This window comes from Cebus imitator, unplaced genomic scaffold (genome assembly GCF_001604975.1).
Source record: "Cebus imitator isolate Cc_AM_T3 unplaced genomic scaffold, Cebus_imitator-1.0 Scaffold20, whole genome shotgun sequence".
In the NCBI taxonomy this organism is placed as follows: Eukaryota; Metazoa; Chordata; class Mammalia; order Primates; family Cebidae; genus Cebus; species Cebus imitator.
In genome coordinates this window covers 1,055,288-1,079,449 of record NW_016107335.1, presented here as the reverse complement: position 1 = coordinate 1,079,449, position 24,162 = coordinate 1,055,288, and the positions used below count along the sequence as shown (strand labels likewise).

At 45.9% G+C, this 24,162-nt stretch overlaps 1 protein-coding gene across 2 annotated transcripts in view; it reads right to left on the bottom strand.

The window, feature by feature from the left end:
• PTPRN2 (protein tyrosine phosphatase receptor type N2) overlaps positions 1 to 24,162 on the bottom strand; it is a 1,009,572-nt gene that overhangs the window by 613,424 nt on the left and 371,986 nt on the right. For both annotated transcript variants that reach the window (XM_017519415.2, XM_037735320.1), the window contains one exon: positions 14,000 to 14,168. In XM_017519415.2, coding sequence (XP_017374904.1) covers positions 14,000 to 14,168 — 169 coding nt within the window. The remainder of the gene's footprint in view (positions 1 to 13,999; positions 14,169 to 24,162) is intronic.

Genomic DNA, 24,162 nt, shown 5'->3' with positions numbered 1-24,162 from the left:
CGTGGCCAAGCAGAGGGCTGTGTCCCCATCCTCCAGGCCACGTGGCCAAGCAGAGGGCTGTGTCTCCAACACAATCTCCCACAGGGGCCCCTCTCCAGAAACAGGGGCAGGGGAAGATGGGCTTGTTGACTACATCTGGGTGGTTACACTTTGGGGCTGCTCGGGACAAAAGCGCCGTGGGCAGTCATGTGCCACGAACGCAGGCGGGCCTCCTCTTGGGTAGACATCGAGTGGAACTGCCGAGTCCAAGGACAGACGTATGTTTAGCCTTCAAGCAGCTTCCAAAGAGAGGGTATAACAGCGTGCATCGCACTCCCACTAATGTGAGCATTTCTGTCCTCTGTGTCCTCGCCAAGAGTTGGCTTTATAGATGTTTTTATTTCAGCCAATCTAGTGACATGAAGTGGTCGTTCTTGATGGTTTGGTAAATACGGATGCTCGGCACCTTCGATGCCTTCATTGGCCACTTGCATGTCTTTTTATGAAGTGTCTGTTCAAAACCTGTATACACTTTTGTGTGGGGTCTTTTTTCCTTTTGCAGCACTATTGAGGCATAACTGACATACAATAAACATGACAATGAACATGTCTGTCACCCTGAAAACATCCTGGTGCCCCTAGAGACACCTCCCTCTCCCATCCCTGTCTACAGCCTCAGGCCATCCCCATCAGCTTTCTGTCCCTCGTGACCCAGTTTGCATTTTCGACAGCTTTCCAAACTGCATTATAACAATAGGTCCTCTTTTCAGTCAACAGAAATTAAATTCACTGTGCTGTTTTGTGCGTCCACAATTTGTTCCATTTTCACTACTGAGCAGCATTCCATTTTGTGGATCAAACAAAATTTCTTTGTCCATTCGCTTTCTGATAGGCATTTGGTTTTCCTCAGTCATGGGCACTTACTATGAAAGCCACTGTGAAGATTCGTGTGTAAATCTTTGAGTGATTCGTGTGTAGATCTTTGAGTGAACATATGCTTTCATTTATGTTGGGTAAAAGTGGGATGGAGGGATCACAGGTAGGTATATATTTCACTTTTGAAGGAACTGTCAGGACATTTTCCACATTGTTGTTAATGTTTTACATTTCCACTGGTGGCATATGAGGGGCCCAGCTTGTCTACCTCCTTGCCAACACATGAGATGGTCGGTTTTTTGCTTTTTTTTTTAGCCATTCTTATAGGTTTGTAGTGGTGTTTCATTGTGATTGCAATTTTCATTTCCATAGTAAGGAATGACATTGAATATTTCACATTAGCTTGTCACTTACTTATTCTCTCTGAAGTGTTTATTCAAATCTTTCCCCTGTTTTTATTTTTTCTTTAAATTTCAGTGGCTTTTGGGGTATGAGTGGTTGGGGTTACATGAATGAGCTGAATAATGGTGGTCTCAGATTTTAATGCACCCGTCACTGAAGGAGTGCACACTGTACCCAACGTGTGGTTTTTTCTTACCCCTCTCCCCTTCCACCCTCCCCCTTCCGAGTCTCCAAAGTGCTTTATATCACTCTATCTGCCTTTGCATACCCAGAGCTTAACGCTCACCTATAAGTAAGAACATAAGTTGATCGGTTTTCATCTCCTGCTCTATCTGCCTTTGCATACCCAGAGCTTAACGCTCACCTATAAGTAAGAACATAAGTTGATCGGTTTTCATCTCCTGCTCTATCTGCCTTTGCATACCCAGAGCTTAACGCTCACCTATAAGTAAGAACATAAGTTGATCGGTTTTCATCTCCTGAGTCACTTTACTTAGAATAATGGCTTCCAGCTCCATCCAAGTGGCTGCAAGAGACATTATTTCATTATTTTTCATGGCTGAGTAGTAGTCCATGGTGTTGATATATACTACATTTTCTTTCTTTATCCACTTATTGGTCAATGGGTATGTAGACCGGTTCCATATCTTTGGATTTTACGTATTGCGCTGCAATAAACATATATCTGCAGGTGGCTTTTGATATATTGATTTCTTTTCCTTTGGATAGATACTCAGTAGTGAGATTCCTGGATCAAATAATAGATCCACTTTTAGCTCTTCATGAAATCTCCATACTGTGTCCCAGAGAGGTTGTATTAATTTTCATTCCCACCAGCAGTGGATAAGTGTCCCTTTTCATCATAGTCATACCAGCATCTATGGTTTTGTGACTTTTTAATAAGAGTCATTCTTGCAGGAGTGTGGTGGCATCTCACCGTGGTTTTAATTTCTGTTTCCTTGATGATTAAAGATGTTGAGCATGTTTCATATGTGTGTTGTCCATTTGTCTATCTTCTTTTAAGAAATTCCTATTCATGTCATTTGTCCACTTTTTAATGGGATTATTTGTTTTTTTCTTGCTGATTTGTTTGAGTTCCTTGTAGATTCTGGAGGTTAGTCCTTCGTCAGATACATAGTTTGCAAATATTTTCTCCCATTCTGTGGACCGTCTGTTTACTCTGATGATTTCTTTCTCTACATGGAGCTTTTCAGTTTAATTAGGTCCAATTTATTTTTGTTTTAGTTGCATTTGCTTTTGGGGTCTTATACATGAACTCTTTCCCTAGGCCAATGTCTGGAAGAATTTTTCCTAGTTAATCTTTTAGCAGTTTTGTAGTTTCCGGTCTTAGATTTAAGTTGTTGATCCATCTTGAGTTGATTTTTGTACATGGTGAGAGATAATGAGGTAAGAGGCAGGACTCAACTCCAAAGGCAGGGCTCCGTTACTGGACCAAACTGAAGACTAGTTAAAACAGGGCCAAGGTGGAAAAAAATTACTACCCCTTCCCTAGAAATTTCTGCATAAACCACTCTTAGTCTGCATGTAATTAAAAGTAGGTATAAATATGACTGCAAAGCTTCCTTGAGCTCTACCCTCTGCCTATGGGGTAGCCTGACTCCGCAGGAGCAGTCCCAGAGCTATAACACTGCCAGAGCTGTAACATCACCTTTTCAATAACGTTTTCTTCTATCTCCAGCTTGCCCTTGAATTCTTTCCTAGGCAAAGCCAAGAACCCATGTGGGTTAAGCCCCACTTTGGGGCTCCTTACACTGCATCATAGAGATCCAGTTTCATTCTTCTACATGTGGTTATCTGGTTTTCCCAAAACCATTTATTAAACAAGTGTCCTTTCCCCAGTTTATGCTTTTGTATGCCTTGTTGAAGATCAGTTGATTGTGCTTGGCTTGATTTCTGGGTTATCTATTCTGTTCCATTGGTCTATGTGTCTACTTTTCTACCAGTACCATGCTGTTTTGGTAACTCTAGCCTTGTAGTACAGTTTGGAGTCAGGTTACATGATGCCTCCAGATCTGTTCTTTTTGTTTAGGATTGCTTTTCCTCTTTGGGCTCTTTTTTCGTGCTGTACAAAAATAGTGTTGGTATTTTGACAGGAATTTCATTGACTCTATAGATTGCTTTGGGCAGTGCTTTGGGCAGTGTGATCATTTTCATGACACTGATTCTTCCAATCTGTAAGCATGGAATGTGTTTCCATTTGTTTGTGTCATCTACAATATATCACAGCAGTGTCTTGTGTTCTCCTTACAGAGATTTTTCACCACCTTGGTTAAGCATATTCATAGACATTTTATTCATTTTTTGAAGCCCTTGTGAAGGGGACTGCATTCTCGATTTGATTCTCAGCTTCATGATTGTTGGTATATAACAGTCCCACTGATTCGTATACATTGATTTTGTAACCTGAGACTTTCCTGAATTCGTTTATCAAATCTAGGAGTCTTTTGGAGGAGTCTTTAGGGTTTCATAGGTATATGATCATATCACTAGCAAACAGCAATAGTTTGACTTCTTCTTTTCCAATTTGGATGCTCTTTATTTCTTTCTCTTAACTGATTGCTCTGGCTAGGATTTCCGGTACTGTGTTGAATAGAAGTGGTAAGAGTGGGCATCCTTGTCTTCCTTTGGTTTTCAGGGGGAATGATTTCAACTTCTCCCCATTTCGTATGATGTTTGTTGTGGGTTTGTCATAGATGGCTTTTATTATTTTGAGGTAAGTCCCTTCTATGCTAAGTTTGTTGAGGGTTTTTAATCATGAAGTGATGCTGGGTTTTATTGAATGCTTTTTCTGCAGCTATTGAGATGATCATATAGTGTTTGTTTTTAATTCCATTTATGTGATGTATCACATTTATTAACTTGCATATGTTAAACCATCCCTGCATCCCTGGGATGAAACCCACTTGATCATGGTGTATTATATTTTTGATGTGCTATTGGATTCAGTTAGCTAGTATTTCACTGAGGATTTTTGCATCTATGTTCATCAGCGGTATTGGTCTGTAGTTTTCTTTTGTTCATTCTGTCCTTCCCAGGTTTTGGTATCAGAGTGATACGGGCTTCACGGAATTAGTTAGGGAGAATTCTCTCTTCCTTGATCTTTTGGAATAGTTTCAGTAGAATTGGTACCAATTATTTGAGTGTCTGGTATAATTCAGCTGTGAATCCATCTGGTCCTGGGCTGTTGTTGTTGTTGGCAATTTTTAAATTACTGATTCAATCTCACTGCTTGTTATTGGTCTGTTGAGGGTTTCTATTCCTTCCTGGTTTAATCTAGGAGGGTTTTATGTTTCTAGGAATGTATTCATGCATTCATTTCTTCTAGATTTTCTAGTTTGTCTGCACAGAGGTATTCATGTAGTCTTGCATGATCTTTTGTATTTCTGTGGTGTAGCTGAGTTGATTTGAATCTTCACTCTGTTTCTTGATTAATCTAGCTTATGTTCTATCAATTTTATCTTTTCAAATAAGGAATTTTTGTTGCATTGATCTTTTATATTTGTTTCTTTGAAATTCATTTAGCTCTGCTCTGATCGTTGTTATTTCTTTTCTTCTGCTAGCTTTGGGGTTTAGTTTGTTTGTATTTCTCTAGTTCCTTGCTGTGTGACATTAAGTTGTCAATTTGTGCTCTTTCAGACTTTCTGATGTAGGCATTTAGCACTGTAAACGTTCCTCTCAGCATTGCTTTTGCTGCATCCCAGAGGTTTTGACAACTTGTGTCACTGTTATCATTCATTTCAAAGAATTTGTAAACTTTGGTCTTGATTTCATTGTACACCCAAAAATCATGGGGGAGCATATTTTTTTATTTCCACGTATTTCTATAGTTTAAAAAATTCCTTTGGAGTGGATTTCTAGTTTTATTCCACTGTGGTCTGAGAATATACTTGACATAATTTTGATTTTAAAAAATTTATTGAGACTTGTTTTGTAGTTTAGTATATGGTCTTTTTTGTTTTATTACTTTTTCTTTTCAAAAAACAGGATACATGTGCAGAATATGCAGGTTGTTACATAGGTGTACGTGTGTTGTGGTGGTTTGCTGCACCTATTACCCATCCTCTAAGTTCCCTCCCTCTCCCCCCAATCCCCAACAGGCCCTGGTGTGTGTTGCTGCCCTCCCTGTGTCCATATGTTCTCATTGTTCAACTCCCACTTACGAGTGAGAACATGCAGTGTTTAGTTTTCTGTTCCTGTGTTAGTTTGTTGAGGATGATGGCATCTAGCTTCAGCCACGTCCCTGCAAAGGACATGATCTCATTGCTTTTTATGGCTGCATAGTATTCCATGGTGTATATGTACCACATTCTCTTCATCTAGTCTATCTTGGAGAATGCTCCATGTGCTGATGAGAAGAATGAATATTCTGCAGTTCTTGGTTAGAATGTTCCTTAAAAATCTGTTAGGTCCATTTGTTCTAGAGTGTAGATTAAGTCCATTGCTTCCTGTTGACTTTCTTCTCAACAATCTGTCCACTACTGTCAGTGGAGAACTGAAGTCCCCCAGTATTAGTATGTTGCTACACATCTCACTTCTTAGGTCTAGTAGTAATTGTTTTACAAATCTGAGAGCTCCAGTATTTGGTGCACATGAATTTAGAATTGTAATATCTTTTTGTTGGACTGACCCTTTTATCATTATTTCATGACCTTCTTTGTCTCCTTTTACTGTTGTTGCCTTAAAGTCTGTTTTATCTGATATAAGAATACTCCTGCTAATTTTAGGTTTCCATGTGCATGGAATATCTTTTACTGCCCCTTTACCTTAACTTTATATGCATCTTTATGTGTTAGGTGAGTCTGTTGAAGACAGCAGATATTTGGTTTCTGACAAATTCATTCTGCCAATCTGTATCTTTTAAATGGAGTATTTAGGCCATTGACAATCAACACTAATACTGAGATGTGAGATACTATCCCAATCATCATGGAGACAGGAAGTGTGACTTTCAGGCCACACCTCTCCCAGTCCAGCAGCAAAGCTAGGCTCCCAGATCCTGTGCTTGTGGCTGCAGCACGCTTCCCACTGCCCTCAGGGTTATGGCCAAGGGATTTTGTCCCCACTCGAGATTAGCCTGCAAATCTCAGTTATGAGCTTCTCTCAACCTGTGACCACTGCCTGAGTTGGCTGGAGACTTCTGCAGCATCCCCTGTGAGGCAGAACGGCTTCCCCCAATCCATGCTGCAGACTGGGGATGCACGCAGAGCTCTTCCACCGTTTCTCCCACTTTTTATTCTCCATTGCTCCCTAAATCAATTCCAGCACTGGGTGGGGTTAATGTCCCCTCCACCATGGGCTGGGTTCCTCAGTGGGGGTGCATATCTCAGAGGCAGTGTCTCTGGTTTCTTTCAGTTTTCCTCTCAAGTTCTGGTGTTGCCTCTTGGAGAAAAGTTCACAGTGTGAATCTTTACACACTATTTTGTCTTTACAAGTGGGAGAGGCATGCTAACACTGCTTCCAATCCACCGTCTTGGGGAAAAAATGCCTGTTTTAATGTGCTGCTTTTTATTTTAAATTAGTTTTTAGAGATTTTTATACATTCTGAAATTCTTTTTTTAATCTTAAAAGGTGCTACTCGCAAGTATTTTCCTAAGCCTGTGGCTGGTCTTTTCATTCTTTTGTGTGTCTTTCGGAGAAGTGTCTTCTTCTGAAGAAGAAAACGTTTTAATTTTGACAAAGTTTTAGTTATCAGTTTTTTTTAAGGATTGTGTTTTCGTGTCATATCTATACCAACTTGGAGGTAATTTCCACCTTAACACTATTGAGCCTTCAGACATGTGATCATGCATATATCTCCATTAATTCGTCTTCTTTAATTATTCTCATCAGCATATTGCAGTTCTCATTGTACATTGTCTTACACATATTTTAGATCCAGCCTTAATTATTTCATAATTTTGGTGCTATAGTTTTAAAAATTCAATATTTAATTGTTGCTCATATACAGAAATAATTAGTTTTTGTGTGCTGACTTTTTACTCTACAGCATTGCTATATTAGTTTCAGTAGCTTTTCCGTAGGTTCCACCAAATTTTTGACAAAGATTATCATACACTCTGAATGCCTTTCGTTTCTTCTTGTTTGATTGCACTGGCTAATACCTTCAATGCCACAGGCGGTGGATTTCCTGAGGTCAGGGGTTTGAGACCAGCCTGGTCAACATAGTGAAACCCTGTCTCTACTAAAGATACAAAAATTAGGTGGGCCTGGTGGTGAGTACCTATAATCCCAGCTACTTGGGAGGCTGAGGCAGGAGAATCGCTTAAACCCAGGAGTCAGAGGTTTCCGTGAGCCGAGATCACACCATTGCACTCCAGCCTGGGCAACAACAGCAAAATTCCATATCAAAAGAAAAAAAGATCTTCAATGCACAGTTGAATAGAAGAGGTAAGAGCAGATATCCTTGTCTAATTCCAGATTTTAAGTAGAAAGCATTCAGCTCTGCGCCATTTGGTATAGTCTTAGATGTAGGCTTCTGTTACGGATGGATGCTGGCTTTTGTCAAATGCTTTTCCTGGTACCTACTGGACTATTGCATGGTGCTTCTTTTCCTTGTTACTATGGTGAGCTATGTTGGTTGATGTACAAATGTTCAACATACTCCACATATCTGGGATAAATCCCCCTCGATTATGATGCAGTATGTATTTCTATATATTGTTTACATATTTTATATACTGTTGAATTTAAATTAACAAAAATTGTTTAGAATTTTTGTTTCTATACTTCTGAAGAATAATAACCTGCAGTTTTCTTTTAAAGTCTTTTTCTGTATGATTTTTACCTGTCGGCATTTACTGAGACTTATTTTGCGGCCCAGCATTTGATCTAGCTTGGGAAATATTCTATATAACATACTTAAAAAGAATGTGTGTTCAGCAGTTTTCAGGTGCATCATTCTATAAACATCCCTTAGCTTAGATTGGTTCATGGTGTGGTTCAGATCTTCTCTATCCTTACTGATGTTTTAACTATTTGTTTAATCAGCTATTGAGGAGAGTTTTTCAATCACTATGATCATGACGGCCTTGTATATTTCTCTCTTTAGTTTTCTCATATTTTTCCTTTATGTATTTGAAGCACTGAAATTTGTTCATAAACTTTTTCTATAGCATTTTGATGAGCTGAATATGTAGTCGTCATAAAACGTCTCCATCACGAGTAACACTATTGGTCTTGAAGTGCATTCTAATAGTAACGTGACTGTGCCCGCTTTCCTGCCTCGTGAGTTTCCACTGCACACATTTTCCAACCTTTGGGTCCAAGTTACCTTCTTCGCCCAGGCTGGGGTCTCGGCTCCAGTGAGACTTGAGACCCCTTTATGCTCTGCGCTCAGCATCCGGGTTTCTGAACCATGAGGGAGCTCTCTGTGCTTTATGGGCCAAGTGTCCGTTTGTGAGTTTCTGAAGCTTCTCTTTCCTCTCAGTCCCCTGGCTTTCTGCACCCTTAGAAAGTTTCCACAGACGTTTTTCCACTGTGCTTCCTTGTCCCCAGCCTTCAGAAGGCCCCTGTGGTGCATTCCACTCCGGAGCGGACTGGCGCTCCTTGCCAGGATTTCTCCAGCCCCAGCCACGCGCTCTGTGCAGCCTGTCTCTCAAATCGGTTCCACGTGTGTCAAGAGTTTCTTAAAAGTTAGGCTCAATTCTCCCAGCTTCCTGTGACTGTCTTCCACTCTTGCATTCTGATGCACGTGAAAGAGCTGTGGTCTCCTCTCCCCGGAACGAGTTCATCACTTTCTGGAATGCAGTTCATCCTCTTTTCCTGTGTCCTCCGCTCTGGTGGGTTTCTCCTGGGGCTGCCTCCTGTTGCATGGTAAGAGGGGGATGGTCCCCGGCACATTTCTCGGTGGCTCACTCTTGTGGCTGGGGTGGGAGGGAATGGGCTCCTGACACTCTACACACCAAGTCTGCCATACACCTGAAGGAGGTGCCTCCGGGTCGTTCTCCAAGGCCATGGTCTCGGAGGCCCCGCCTGGGCCCACCTGCCCCTCTGGCATGAGCGCGCCTTGACTCTCAGTGTTCCCTCCACCACGGCACTTGCTCTAACTTTTTAACTGTATGTTTTGCTTGTTTGCGTTCTCCCCACTACCCAGTAAAACTGTAAAATCCTAAAGGGCAGAAATTAACTTTCCTTAACCATTCCCTCAACCCAGCACCATTTCTTATATGTTAAATATATTTTTAAAACATTTCCAAAATAAATCAGCTAATTGTTGGTCTTGGTACGTAATAAATTTCCGATTAAACCTCCTCAGTAACAGAGCAGACAGGGAACTTACAGTGTTCTGCATAATGGGTACAAGGATTGTGAACCGGTGCTGCGTAGTCAATAAAACAAAAAGCGTCACCACCTTAACAGTGCAGAAGTAATAAGGACGCCTTGATTTACTGATCAATAAGAGCTCAATTAGTGTGGCAGAGCTTTGAGGTAGTTGATGTGCTCTAAGAGAACAAGCATGATCTTATTCCCAGTGGCTTCTGTTAGGGTGTAATCCATGTGAAGGCCCTGAACGACATCACATTTAGGATATTTTCTCCACATAGAGTTTCATGAGTGATGACAGATACTTAGAAAACAATGCTTTACCAGAAAATTCACAGGAAGTTGACTGTACCTTGAAAGACTGTCAGTATACAAAGCTTAAATTTCCAATTACAGTATTTCATCAGCTAAGACGTGGGGCAAGGGAAGCTGCGGCCGGATCCCCAACTCCCGATATTTACGGGGCAGCAAAATCTGCACGGCAGCGCCGCGGCCTCAGGTCACACACTCATTGCCTGTGCCTTCTTCAGCACTTATTCATTAGCGAGATGGCTAGAGCTTTCTCCTCATTTAAACACTGGACAGAAAAGAAAATGAGTTCTGGGTTTTCACGCATTTTTTTAAATAGTGAGAAGCATCTATCTTAACAACGAAGAAAAATGCCTAAGCCAAAATGTCAGCAAGTGCTCATTTTCCAAATAACCATGTGGTAACTGTGGTAACTGCCCACATGCTGGAATGACCACGGAACTCATTAATTCAAACCGGGGCATCTGAGGGGCGGAGACTGACTCCCTCCTGACTATGCTGAGGGGCAGCAGAGACCAGCGTGCCAGGCCAACCGCGGTGTGTGGGAGCTCAAAAGTGGCAGAGCCAAGCTTCAGATAAGGCGGACCCTGGCTGCTGCTGGGGAATGTTTGACATGACTGGTGCCCACACCCTTCTCCCATTTCTGTTTCTTCAAATGGAGAGCAGACCAGGTAGAGGCAGTGGTGGGAGAGGCCCCCTCCCACACACCCAGCGGCCCTGGGGAGCGGCAGAGCCGGGGACACACCCAAGAGATCAGCCCCCAATGCCTCCATCACGAGCTCCCAAAGGAAGGGATGTTCTGGGACAGAGGCAGCTGCCACGCTCGCCCTGCGTGGGAAGGCTGCTCCTGGGCATGTGCTGAGAATGCTGGAATTCTGCTGCAGGAGGTCAGAACTGGAGAGCCTTCGGTAAATGCGGCTGGTTCATGTGACGAGGCCACGCGCGCTTTGGCTTGCACAGCACTGAGCTGCTGAGTCCTGCAGAGCCACTGAGCACCGCAGAGGGCCCAGGATCGCTGCACACTGCCTAGGAAGGCATCCTGTCCCCAGCAGGAACTCGCTCTCCCCAGGAGCGGCTACGCGCCATCTCATGGGGTGTCACGCCGGTACCTCCCAATGGCTCAGCACAAACGGCTCCGTGTCCACCAAAGACCTTCACTCTCGGCCAGCTTCTGCAACTTGCTGCAGCTCGTTTTCGATGTGTGGATGTGGCTGGGGGCCAGGGGAGCTCTGTGGGCTCTCAATTCACCTCCAGGCAAATCCGTCCTGTGCCTTGTTCCGCAAGCCAATTCCATTCTCGCTCTGACTGTTATGTGTTAGTGCAGGGGCTGTGTCACAAAATAACTAAACCCGGAGGAGGAGCATGACGATGGGTTCAAGATGGAACAACTGAGGCTCCCACTGAATGAAACCAAATGCTGTTTGCAGCTGGTTCCCACAGCCCCGTCCGAGGCACGTCGGGGGATCCTGCAAGGCCACGCTCCTGCCCTTCTCTCTGCAGGAGCCCATGGAGAGGGCCCTGGGACGTCAGTCCAGGTGAGCACGCCACCATCAAGTCAGGGGGAGCAGACAGTAAACTGCTTCACAGAAACATGTCGCCTGATTTCCTTTCAATCAAACTTCTTCGAGTTTCTGGAACTTTTAAAGACGTCCCCCCTTCCCTCATATGTTACTAAAACCATCTCCAGGCTGATCATTCACTTCCAGGGTCTGGGGACATGACATGACAGCACCATTAGAGACACAGAAATCCACAGCAGCCACGGAGCAGAGCAGCGGGCCCCACAGCCCTTCTGATGAAGATGCAACGGGCAGGGGAGGACGAAGCGATGGTTTGAGAGCTGGAGACGCCGCATTGCCCACGTTCAAGAGGGTGTGAGAAACGCGCTTCCACTGCATGGGCTGAGACCTGCTCTGCGGTGCCCGAGGGGCAGGCATGCAGAGGGAGCGTGTTTGCCAGCGACCCAGCGTCCTCGGATTCCCCTCATCAGAGCCGGAGACCTCCACTCGGACTCTCCACCTAATTTCCATTTCATTTTTAAAAGATTATTTTATCAGCGGTAGTCACGCTTACCGCTTCACAACGCCTCTGGGGCCACTACCCTCGTTCACAGCTGAGGACCCGGGTGCGGGTACAGAAGCCGGGCAGCAGGTGGAGGAGCCTCTGACCCAAGGCCAGAGCTGCATGAAACCCACCTTCTGCGCTCACAAAATACAGCAGGACGTGCAGCACATCACAGGCGCCTAGTTGCTCTCAGTTAATGAATAAAAACTTTAAATTTAGCACGTTTAAAATAGTGTTAAGTGGACCAGGCCCGCTAGGGTGAGGCTCACACAGAAAGGCTCCCATGGGCTCCCAGGAAAGGCTTTAGGGCACATTTCTCAGGCCAGCCTGATGGGAGGCAGGCCTGGCCCAGGGAGGGGCTGGGATTGGCCTCTCAGCCTGAGCCTAACCCTAGAGGGAGACCTGGGGCCTGCAGAGCCCCGTGGCCTGCACTTCCGTGAGGGCTGAAGACCCCACCCTCCACCATGAGGGGCGATTTCGACCAGCCAGGAAACACAGCCCATGATCTGGAGAAACACAAATATGGCACAGGTGCCACTGAGCCCCCGCGCAGCCTCTCAACTGTGTCCTGACGGTCTGGTGCCCTGTGGCCCCTGCGTGGGCCCTGGGCCAGCATCAGGGCTCTGCCTGGAGGCCGTGGACAGCCTGGCTTCTGCATCCAAATGCTGTGTGACAACGTCCTGAGCAGAGGCAGGGCCACAGCAAACATGGCCGCCCAGGGGCTGACCTAGGGAACGCTCCAGAGAACCGTGAGGCCAACGCCAGGCCTTCCCGGGCACCGCCTAAGACACAGAAGTACCCCAGCTTCCTCGAATGCCTGTGCCCAACATGCCCGCCTTGGGGTGCCGCCTTCTGTGGAAACTCACCCTGCGGATCCCACGCATGGAGCAAGGTTCCAGCGAGCCCTAAACTGGCCTGGGACTGAGCCTAGGACTGAGCCTGGGACTGAGCCTGGGACTGAGCCTAGGGCCGGCCGCGTATCCTCTGGAAGGACTGTAACCAGAGTTAACTGAAGCCATTTCAGTGGCTCAGTGGCAGGAACATGATAGGAACTGGGCCCACCTGCTTCCCACAAGCATCCCAGGGCCACCGCTCCTGGTGAGACCCCGTGGAGTCCACGGGGACGCAGAGTATCCTCAGACTTACCCGCCTTGCACCAGCACGGTACCATCTTAGAAAGGAAAGTGTGTCAGCTCGGTGCCGATGTAAGCAATGTTTGGAGGAAAAGGGGTGTGTGAGCGCCGCCATCAGACCGCCAAGGCCCCCAGGGCCACCCTGGGCCTCCACACCTGGTCCAAAGCCCCACCGCAGGAAACGAGCAGACGATTCCTGCAGCTCTGACCCTCCCTGTGTCCAGGCACTGGGGACCTGCCAGCTTCGGCCTAACAAGTCGTCACAAAAATCATGCCTGCTTTTCCATTTAAAGAGCTCACTGACATTCCTGATTCCATTTCCTTAACATGTCGAGTGGGCGTTGCCTACGGAAGGGTCTCTGGGTGTGGGTCCTTGCAGCTCCCTCTGGCCCTGCACAAATGCTCCTGGGGTTCACCTCCCAGCCTGCCTGGGCTCTGTGTGTCCAGGGCATCCACCTGTGTTCTGGTGCCAAACCTCGTGCCCACAGGCAGACAGAGTCCTTAAGCTGCCCCGGGCTGCCCCCGGGTGGGCTTGCTGGGGAGTGGGAGGAACTTTTCCTTGGATGCAGTAGCTGCACCTGGTGCCCCTAATTCCAGCCACATTCATGGCCCCTCGGTCTCCCTCGAGTGGGTTCCTTCCCAAAGGGTAAAGAGAAGCCACTCATCTCCTCTCCCTCCCTGGTGTGCGCCTGCGGTTTAAATGCTAGGCTTTCTGGAGTCACGACAGCTTGTCCCAAAAGAGATCCTAGAGAGCCTCACCCCAAGGATTAAGTGTTCATGGTGGGGGTGGCTGGACTGACCCCAGGCACACCGAAGGCCTGTTCACAGGCTGCCCGCTGGCCCAGGACACAGGCGTGAAGCCAAGAGGAGCCAGCGGCCAAGGAGACAGGCCCAGGTACCCGCACCCTGGAGGAAAAGCCAACCCCAGCTGCGGGAGGAAGCAGAAGGGTCACCTCAGCAGGAGGTCTGTCCGGCGCCGTCCGGGTCCTGGCGAGCGCGTCTGAGGCTGGGGCCTGGGATAGGGCCTCCAGGAAGGGCAGGTGGCGTCGGAGGGCCTTAGCCAGGGCAGCGCTGCCCTCCCGGCTGTGCCTCCTCTCGCTGCCAATGCTCTGTTTTGAGGGCCTGAAAAGCAAAAGAAACCAGACATCAATCGCATGTTTGCTGGTGCCGGAGCTGCCCCATCCCCTGGGGTGCCTGGGAGCAGGGCTGGGTGGCCGGCCTGGCCTTGCTGCTCCGTCACCATGGGTCTGAACTTATCCCAGCCCCCCAGGATGGTTAACAGCATCTGCCTCATGGTCGTGGGGACGGACGAATGACCCCTCCTGAGAGCTGAGAAGCAAAAGCAGCATGTAGGAAACAGCTGCGGTAACACTGACAGGTCCCTGGAGAGAGAGTCAGGACTCCGCACGGGCCCATGTACAGTCCTGACGGAGACCTGGGCATGGGGGAGGACATCTGTGGCCCTCTGAGTCTGTACCCTGACCCCTTTTACCCTCAGGTATGGCAGAAAGCTCATCTGAGCCAGAGGCAGTGTCAGCCCAGAACACGATGGGTACGGCCTCCCCGCCTGCCCAGCTCACCCACAGACGCTATGGCTGGCCTCGGTGGGCATGCAGGCCACCCAGATCTTTACAGCCCCCTTTTTCGCACACGACCAAAAGGGCCCAGAGCATGCTCCCAAATGAGAAAGAGAATTCCCACAGGAGACGCCTCCACCAGCCAGGATTAAGAACACCTGGGTGACTGAACCCCCCACCCCCCCACACGCGCACACCTTCCAGCAAGTCCCTGTCTCAAAAAAAAAAGAGTGGGTGGCCGGGCACGGGGGCTCATGCCTGTAATCCCAGCACTTTGGGAGGCCGAGGCAGGTGGATCACGAAGTCAGGATATCAAGACCATCCTGGCCAACAAGGTGAAACCCTGTCTGTACTAAAAATACAAAAACATCAGCTGGGTGTGGTGGTGCACACTTGTAGTCCCAGCTACTTGGGAGGCTGAGGCAGGAGAATTGGTTGAACCCAGGAGGTGGAGATTGCAGTGAGCTGAGATCGCGCCACTGCACTCCAGCCTGGACGACAGTTCGAGACTCCATCTCAAAAACAAAGAGTGTGTGTGTGTGTGTGTGTGTGTGTGTGTGTGTGTGTGTGCATGCGCGCACACACACACACACACACTCCATGCTTCTAATGAAATGCAAAGATTTCGTAGACTCAGAGTTTAGACTCAGATTAAAGAGCTTTAGATTCTGATTAATTTTAGTTTTTACAATTGAGTGCCTCATTTATGTCTATAAAAGAATGGGCACCACTGTTAAAGAGATGGGCCAGTGTGGGGGCCCTTGCTGCCCCCAGACAAGGGCAGCGCCCTCCATGAGTCTGCTGCTCCCAGCAACGCTGCCAAATCCACGTTCTCCCAAGAGCCATGTTCGCTGATGACCCATCACTTCAGGTCCGACTTCTGCTGCAGTGCACAGTCCAGACACCACAGGACACGGCGCCACGTCCACTGCCACACAAGACTCAGGCCTCCTTCATCACAGGCTCTGCAGGTGCAGTCGGCTGCCATCTGCTTCTCCCAGGCCAGGCAGTGGCTACGTCTGAGCTGGAGGCAGGCGCCTTTCTGACCCCAGGCCCTGGCTGCCTCAGAGCCCTGGGCACAGCTCCACCTTGGCCTTCTCAACACCTAACTAGATCCTCCTTAGGGCAAGAAGACAGAACTATAGCTAGTGTCTAATAGTCACATTTAACAGGCCACAGTTGCCTCCAAGAAACATCACAGCATTTAACATGCGAAATACGAGCCTTCAGTAGACACTGACGTTTCTCCCCCCAGCTCTGACGCGGGCGTTGACATGAATTCTGTAGACAGCTTTGGCATCAACCTCACAAGGCACTTTCGTCATTTTTGTTTGAACAATCAACTTCTTTAAATGTGATTTAAGTGGAAGGAAAACACCGTGCTCCCTTGTGTGTTTCTGTCTGGCACCTCTCCCTCCGGCCAGAAGCGCGGCTCTGCCAGCCTGGCCATGGAGCTCTGCTGGGGATGGCACCCTTCAGTGTCTGTATTTCTGAGGAAGCCATAATTTTGCCTTTGTATCTGAAGGATACTTACATGGAATATAGAATTCTGGGTTAATTTTCTTTTGCTTTCCGTACTTTAAAAGTGCTTTCCACCGTCTTCTGGCCCGGAGCGTTCTCCATGAGAAACTGGCGTGGCCTTCCCTGTATCATCACTCTATGAAATGCATCTTTTTCTCCTCTGACTGGTTGGCTTTTTATCACTGGTTTTGAGAAATAGATTGGGATATTTCTTGGTCTTCATGTTTCTTTTTTAGGAGGCTCATTGAGGTTTCTGGGTCTGTGAGTTTATCATTTTTATCATATTGAAATAATTTTGGTCATTATTTCTTCAAATGCTTTTCTGCCCCCATCTCTCCCACCTGGGGACTCCAGTTATAGGCCGATTCAGCCTCTTAGACGTGCCCCACAGCTCACTGGTGTGTGTGTGTGTGTGTTTAAATCATCCCTCCTCGTTTCCTTATGGATAGTTCCTATTGCTGTGTCTTCAAGTTCACTAATATTTTCTACCATAGTGTCTAATCTGCTGTTCATTCCACCCATGAATTTTTCCTGTCTCCTATTGTGTCTGTGTCAGTTCTATGTCTACACTGATGAATTTGATAAGTTGCATTTTCCTGCTCCTTTTCATGCCAGATAAAGCATGTCTATATATTCAAATTGTGAATTTTACCTCACTGGGTGATGGACGTTTGCATTCTCATAAATATTATTTACCTTTGCTCTGGCATTTAGTTAAGTTGCCTGGGACCAGTTCAACCCTCTCGGGTCTTCTAAGACCTGTTTGGCAGGAACAGAGCAGCAATTCTCTATGAGAAATTACTCTCCACTACTGAGACAAGACTCTGTGGGCACTCTACCTAATTATCTGGAAATTATGAGGTTTGCAAGTCTGACAGGTGTGAACAGGCACTATGCCTCACCCTGTGTGAGTGTCAGACACTGCTTGCTCTCATTTTTTTGGATGGTTCTTTTCCCTCATAGATACAAGATCATCAGTTGTCTACCAAATCCTTGGCAGTCGCTGAAAATCTCCAGGGCTCTCTGTGCACCTCTTCTCTCTTATACTCTGACCCATGACCTCGAGCTGCCTTGGTTTGCCCAGACCTTCATTTCTGTCCCATCAACTGTGGCAGTCCACTGAGCACCAAGTCCCCAAGGCAGCTGGGGGCAAGTGTCGTCCCCTCCCGAAGTGGCCCTCCCCCACAGGGGTCTGCGTTGCCCACGTTTACATCCATCTGGGGAGGTCTGCTTCCCACACTGGCCCCCAGCCCCTGAGGAGGGGTCATGGCTCCTGAGGCCTCTGTCATGACTACACTGAATCCAACCTCTCCTTTGCCAAACCCGTCTCTTCACTTCCCTATGAGGGGTCTTCTGAAGACCCTGCACTCAGACTGCTGTCCAGACACCCAACCAAGATGTGGGCACCCCGGGACCCTGTCCACAGCCAGTGAGGATCCTGGAGGACTTGAGTCATCCAGTGCCCCTGACACCAGCAGAAAGGCAACGACAGATTTCTCCTTGAGAAGCGCTTCAGGCCAGAAGACACCAGAAAACGTTTTTAAAGGCGTGAAAGAAAAAAAATGTTAACCCAGAATTCTACATCCTATGAAAATATCCTTCAAATACAAAGGTAGACTTATGGCTTTCTTAGAAATGCAGACACTGATGGACATCAACCCCAGCAGAGCTCCACAATGAGGGGTGTCACCAGTCCAGGCACCCTGGCAGGCACAGGAAGTAGGTATCACCTCATTTTACAGGTGACGGCACCGAGGCCCAGCAGGTCACTGGGTGACACCGTGACTCCGACTCGGGGTGTTCCCCTGAAACTCGACAAACAACACGACTTTCTTCCCAGCCTAGGACCCAGGTCCATCAGTGCCCCACCAGCTTCACCCACACCTGACACCCAGGGTAGGCAGGACAGCGGCTGGGTGTCAGCAGTCCACAGCAAGGACCCCTCACTGCCGGCACTGTTATCTGCCTGCCCCTGACTTCCCAGGTCTAGAGACAGCATCTGCTGTGCTACAGGCTGACCTAGATGCTGTAGTTCAACCGAGTAATAAGTACAGTGTTTTATAAATTGAAATCACTTTCACTCTCACTGTGACAGGGAATTTAGCACTGACCACATGGTGATCTCACCGTGTGTGTATGTGTGTGTATGTGAGTGTGTGTGCACACACAGGCATGTCCATACACCCAAATGAATAGATACACAGATGAATACATATACAGGTATGTCCCCAAAAACATTTTTCAAGTTAACATTGTCTTACTAGAACGCCTCCTGGTTTCTAATCCCCAGATTCCATAGAACATAGCTGTCTTTCATGACAATGTTTTCTTGGCTGACGTTTTATATAAAGTATACATAAACGTATATGTGTGTGTGCAGATACACGTGCATACATGCACACACAGACAGTCCCCACTTACGCAGCTCAACGTCACGCTTCTGGATTTATGACGGTGCAGCCAGATGCATTCAGCAGAAATTGGTCCTTTGAGCACCCGTACCATCCCTGTTTTTCACAGGCAGCACAGTATTCAGTAAATCACACAAGATACTCAATACCTTATTATAAAACAGGCTTTGTGCTAGATGTTTTTGCCCAACTGCACGCTGATGTAAGTTTTCTGAGCATGTTTAAGGCAGGCTGGGCTATGATGCTTTGTTAGGTGTATTAAATGCATTTTCAACGTATTTACAATATGTTTCCAACTTAGAATGGGTTTATTAGGACAGAACCCCTCCTCACAGTCAAGGAGCATCTGCATACATCCGTATACATATATATGTGTATACATGAATGTATGTGTGCATGTGCATGTATATCTGCATATATGTTTATACATATGTATCTCCACATGTATATATATGTACATGTGTGTACACATGTATCCCCACATATATGCATATACATATGCGTATGTGTGTGCATGTGTATCTCCACATATATATGTATATACGTGTGCATGTGTGTGCATGTGTATCTCCACATAATTATGTATATACATGTATGTATGTGTGCATGTGCATCTCCACATATATATGTAAACACATGTAAGTATGTGTGTGTGCATGTTAGTCTCCACATATATATGCATATACATGTGCATGTGTGTGCACATGTATCTCCACATATATGTATACATGTGTGTGTGTCCCCACATGTGTGTATATACATGTATGTATGTGTGTCCACGCATATGTATATGCATGCACATGTGTGTGCATTTGTGTCTCCACATATATGTATGAACATGCACATGCATGTGTGCATGTGTATCTACACATATATGTACATGTAAGTGTGTGCATGCATGTGTATCTCCACATATGCGTATATACACGTGCATGTGTGTGCACGTGTATTTCCACACGTATGCATATGTGTGTGTGTGTGCACGTGTATTTTCACATATATATATACACATGTGCATATGTGCATGTGCATCCCCACATATATATGTATATGCATGTACATGTGCACACATGTATCTCCACATACATATGTATATACATGTGTGTATGTGTGTGCATGTGTATCTCCTTTCACAGACTTTGACACTACATTCCGAACAAAACCATATTCAGAAAAATTCTCGGTATGTCTCCAAACACAGCGCTGCAGCTTCACCCAACAGCATAAGGGAGGTGCGGCTCAGACTTTGCAGGTGCTGAGTGAGGCAGTATTACTGCAAATAGAACACACACCTTGCTAAGAACAATTTCCACTTCTGGGTATCAGGAAGAAGTGTCTTCTATCCAAACACAAACATCTGGTGCTTGTATATGGTCTTTACCATGATTTAGAAACACTTTAGGAAATACACTGGGGCTTGGGTGGATGTGGAACTCATTACAGTCTCCCCACATGCAGAATGGAATCAGTTTCCAGGTTCTGTTTCCATGTAGGATGTCGATTTTCAAGAACAGATCACTAACATTAGGTATATGATCCTGCATGGGGCTTATTAAAAGATGCCCTTATTTCTGCTTGATGATCTCAATTGATAAACCCACCATGTTTTTATTCCTAGTGCCTTTTTGTATTACTTCATTCTGACACTGCTGATAAAGACACACCTGAGACTGGGTAATTTATAAAGGAGAGGTTTAATTGGCTCACAGTTCAGCATGGCTGGGGAGGCCTCAGGAAACTTACAATCATGGCAGAAGGGGAAGCAAACACACCTTTCTTCACAAGCGGCAGGACAGAGAATTGCGAGGAGCAAAGGGGAAAGAGCCCCTTATAAAACCTTCAGACCTCATGAGAACTCGCTATCATGAGGACAGCTCGGAAGAAATCATCCCCATGACTCAGGGACCCACTGGGTCCCTCCCACACCACGTGTGGATTATGAGAACTACAATTCGAGATGAAAACTGGGTGGGGACACAGCCAGACCATATCGCTTTTCGAGTTTCACTGGTACAGACATAAGAGGCATATAAATTATCAAGGCCTTCATGGTCTGTGCATCTCAGATCATGGCTGTGGTTTCCTTGGCCGTGTTTCAATGGATGAAGTTTCATGTTCCGTATTGTCAGAGTATAATTTAACTGCAGTCCATTCACTTTCCTGGTATTTTGTCTACTTTTCTCACTAATTGCTAATCAATGCAGATGGAGCCACCTTATAATTCTTTCTTTAAATTGTCATACTCATCTTTGCTTTGCCTCTGTCCATGCCTGGGGACTTGTTTGTGACACTGCAATATGTCACAGCGATGAGAGTGTTCATCATTATGCTGTGTGGTGTTGTAGCAATTAACTTGCACATTGACTTTTGCTCTGCCATCCAGCTTGAAGTAGGTCAACACCTCATATGTATGAATTTTCTACTTCAAAAAGATGAACAATGTTTTATACTTCGTAGCTATTTCCTTCTTCACTTGCACACACTGGTCTTAGGCTCACGATAGTATGAGATATTCTAGGCTGTCACCCAGTTTCGTAAAGGAAAAAATTCCAAATTACAGGCCCATCTTATGTTTTACATTCAACCTTCACGGCCACCTGCTCTTAAATTGTCGGTGCTCACATACACAGCTGGCATTCCTTGTACCTGTTCCTGCCTCAGAAGCCGTTAGCCTGTGCCCAGGTTCTCAGGTGCCTCCTAGCCCTTAGCATGGTCTTGGGTTCTCCTCAGCCCTTAGCATGTTCTTCTCAGGTTCTGGCTTCTCAGGTCCTCCTTAGCCCTTGGCATGTTCTCAATTCTTAGGTCCTCTTTAGCCATTAGCATATATAACGTTAGCATGTTCTCAGGTTCTCAGGTCCTCCTTAGCCCTTAGCATGTTTTTCACAGGTCTGGCTTCTCAGGTTCTCTTGGCCCTTAGCATGTTCTCAGGTTCTGGGTCCTCTGGTTCTCCCAGCCCTTAGCATGTTCTCGGGTTCTTGGTGACCCCTTTGGTGCCAGCTGTGTTCCACACACTGGGCATTCATACTTATTGCTTTGCTGATTTTCCACAGAGTGTCTTGCTGGCTTTCTCTCACGGGGCCTACTCTGCCTGAGGCACCTCATGTGTGGGAAGAGAGGAACCAGCAGGAGAAATGAGCTTGCAATTGCCACTCTGTTGGGAATTCTGAAGACTTCCTTCTAATGTCACTTTTATTTCATGAAGAGATAATGGGTTTTTGGCAAGTTATTCAGTCTCCTGAGATGAACTGCCTCATGTGAGGAATGCCAGCTACCATGTCGCTGGCCCGCGGTGGATTCCGGTTCACCTGTGAAGTTCAGAATTCTCTGAGCACACATGGAGCAGAGAAGCCAAGTAACATTCTTGGTTAGTGTAGCTACCTATGCAAGAATTCAAAAGCATGGGTAGATCACACATTCTGTCCTCCACCATCGTTCATTCAACAAATGCTGGCCCAGGGTCCATCTGGTGAAAAGCCCCGGCAGGCACATGGGGGCCTGATTAGAAGCAGCTCCAGGGATGGGGAGGGAGGACGCTGAAAGCCTCCGAGGCTCCTTATCCTGCAGCAGGAATCCGAACATGAGGATCCCTTTAACAAGGAATGAAACAAATCCATTACTTTAAAATCACTTGAAAACCTAGAGGTGATGGCCATAAATTAAATCTAAAATAAGAAACAAAATTATAAATACCGAAGAAGATGAAGGCAAACAAGCCACAATCCACATATGAGAAGAGCGAGCCCCACAGAGGAAGCAGTCCCCTTGCTGCAATAACCTGCCCTCCACCCTGTTCCAAGGGGCTTTGGAAATGCCACTTGATCTTATAATAGCTGAGTTTCAAACAGAAACGGTCCCAAAGGTCAGCTTCTGAAGATAGCCATGGATTAATCAGGGAACAAAAACAAAGAGGAAGCAGGAAAGGCCCTACTCTTCTAGAAAAATGGAATCCCAGACAACAAGCATTAAGGGAGACACAGTCACCATTTAAACAGCAAACTGTCAGTGACGGACATGGAGGACAGGCTGACGCGCCCTTGCACGTGAAGCAGAGCCTCAGCGCCGGAGAAGGAGAGCATGGCCACCCCCACAGGAAAGTTCACAGAAGCACCGTTTTTGTCTGAGAAATTTCAGTAAGTCACAATATCAGTAAGGATATGTTGATTTAAAGCAATACAATGGACACTTAAATTTTTACTAATTACACATCACATATTTATATATAATTATCAACTATTTATAAAAATCTGTACCTGCAAATAGTATATTCAAATATGTTTTTGAAGCACCCATTGGAAATTAGGTATGGTATCAAATAGGCCACAGAAAACTTCAAAATTACCAAGGAGTAAAAGTTGAACAGTCACATTCTGACTAAAATGCAGTAGAATTAGATACTAATTTAAAGTTTAAAAACCACACATAAATGAGAAAGTTTATGCGTGGTTTTGAAAGTGGAAAAGCATACCAAACACTTATTGTGATTTTTAGAAAGTAAAAAGCATACCAAACACTTACTGTTTCAAAAGGATATAAAATGACAATTACAGATAATTTAGAACAAAAGCCAAATTCATCAAAGTTATAGAATGATGTTAAAATTATGCTCAAAGGCAAATTAGTAGACATATGTGGTTTCATTATTTAAAAAAATGAATAAAAAACATAAATAAAAAGTTTTACTCCAGAAGTTTTATTTAAAAATAAGAGTAAAAAAAAGAAACTCTAAGAGATAATTCTTTTTAAAAATCAAGTTAAAAGGGTGAAAAAAAATTTTTTTTTTGAGACAGGGTCTCCCTCTATCTCCCAGGCTAGAGCGCTGTGTGTAATCACGGCTCACTGCAGCTGCAATCCCTGGGCTCAGGGGATCCTCTCTCTCAGTCTCCCAAGAACCGAGGTGCCACCACACCCAGCTAAAGAAAAAAGTAACTACACATGTGCTGAGTAATTTAAAAAATCGTAGTAGTGAGAACTAAGCTCTGATTTTTGTCTTATCTTGCCCAAATTCCTATCTAAGGAGCCTGGGGAGTCACGCCTTACAAAGCAATTCTCATCAGATGTGTTTTATTTGACCCTATATAACATGACTTACTTTCTAACCTGACTCTGGCAGAACATTATAAGACAAGGAAAAAAATCAAAATATTTAACCCTAAAATATATTTCCTTGAGATACCTTGAAATTGCCCTGCAAAGTCTCTTGTGGGAAAAGTCCACATTCTAAAGGAATTCCCTTCCCGCTTTGTTTTCCTTCCTTCCCAGATCTAGGAGATAATCAACTAAGAGCCAGGCAGGCACCCTTTTAGGCCCAATAAGAAGCATCCTGGCTGGGCATGGTGGCTCACACCTATAATCCCAGCACTTTGGGAGGCCGGGGAGAGAGGATCACCAGGTGAGGAGATCGAGACCATCCTGGCCAACATGGTGAAACTCCATCTCAATTAAAATACAAACAGGTAGCCAGGCGTGGTGGCGTGGGCCTGTAGTCCCAGCTACTTGGGAGGCTGGGGCAGGGGACTTGCTTGAACCCTGGAGGCGGAGGTTGCAGTGAGCCAAGATCACACCATTGCACTCCAGCCTGGCAACAGAGCAATATTCCGTTTCAAAAAA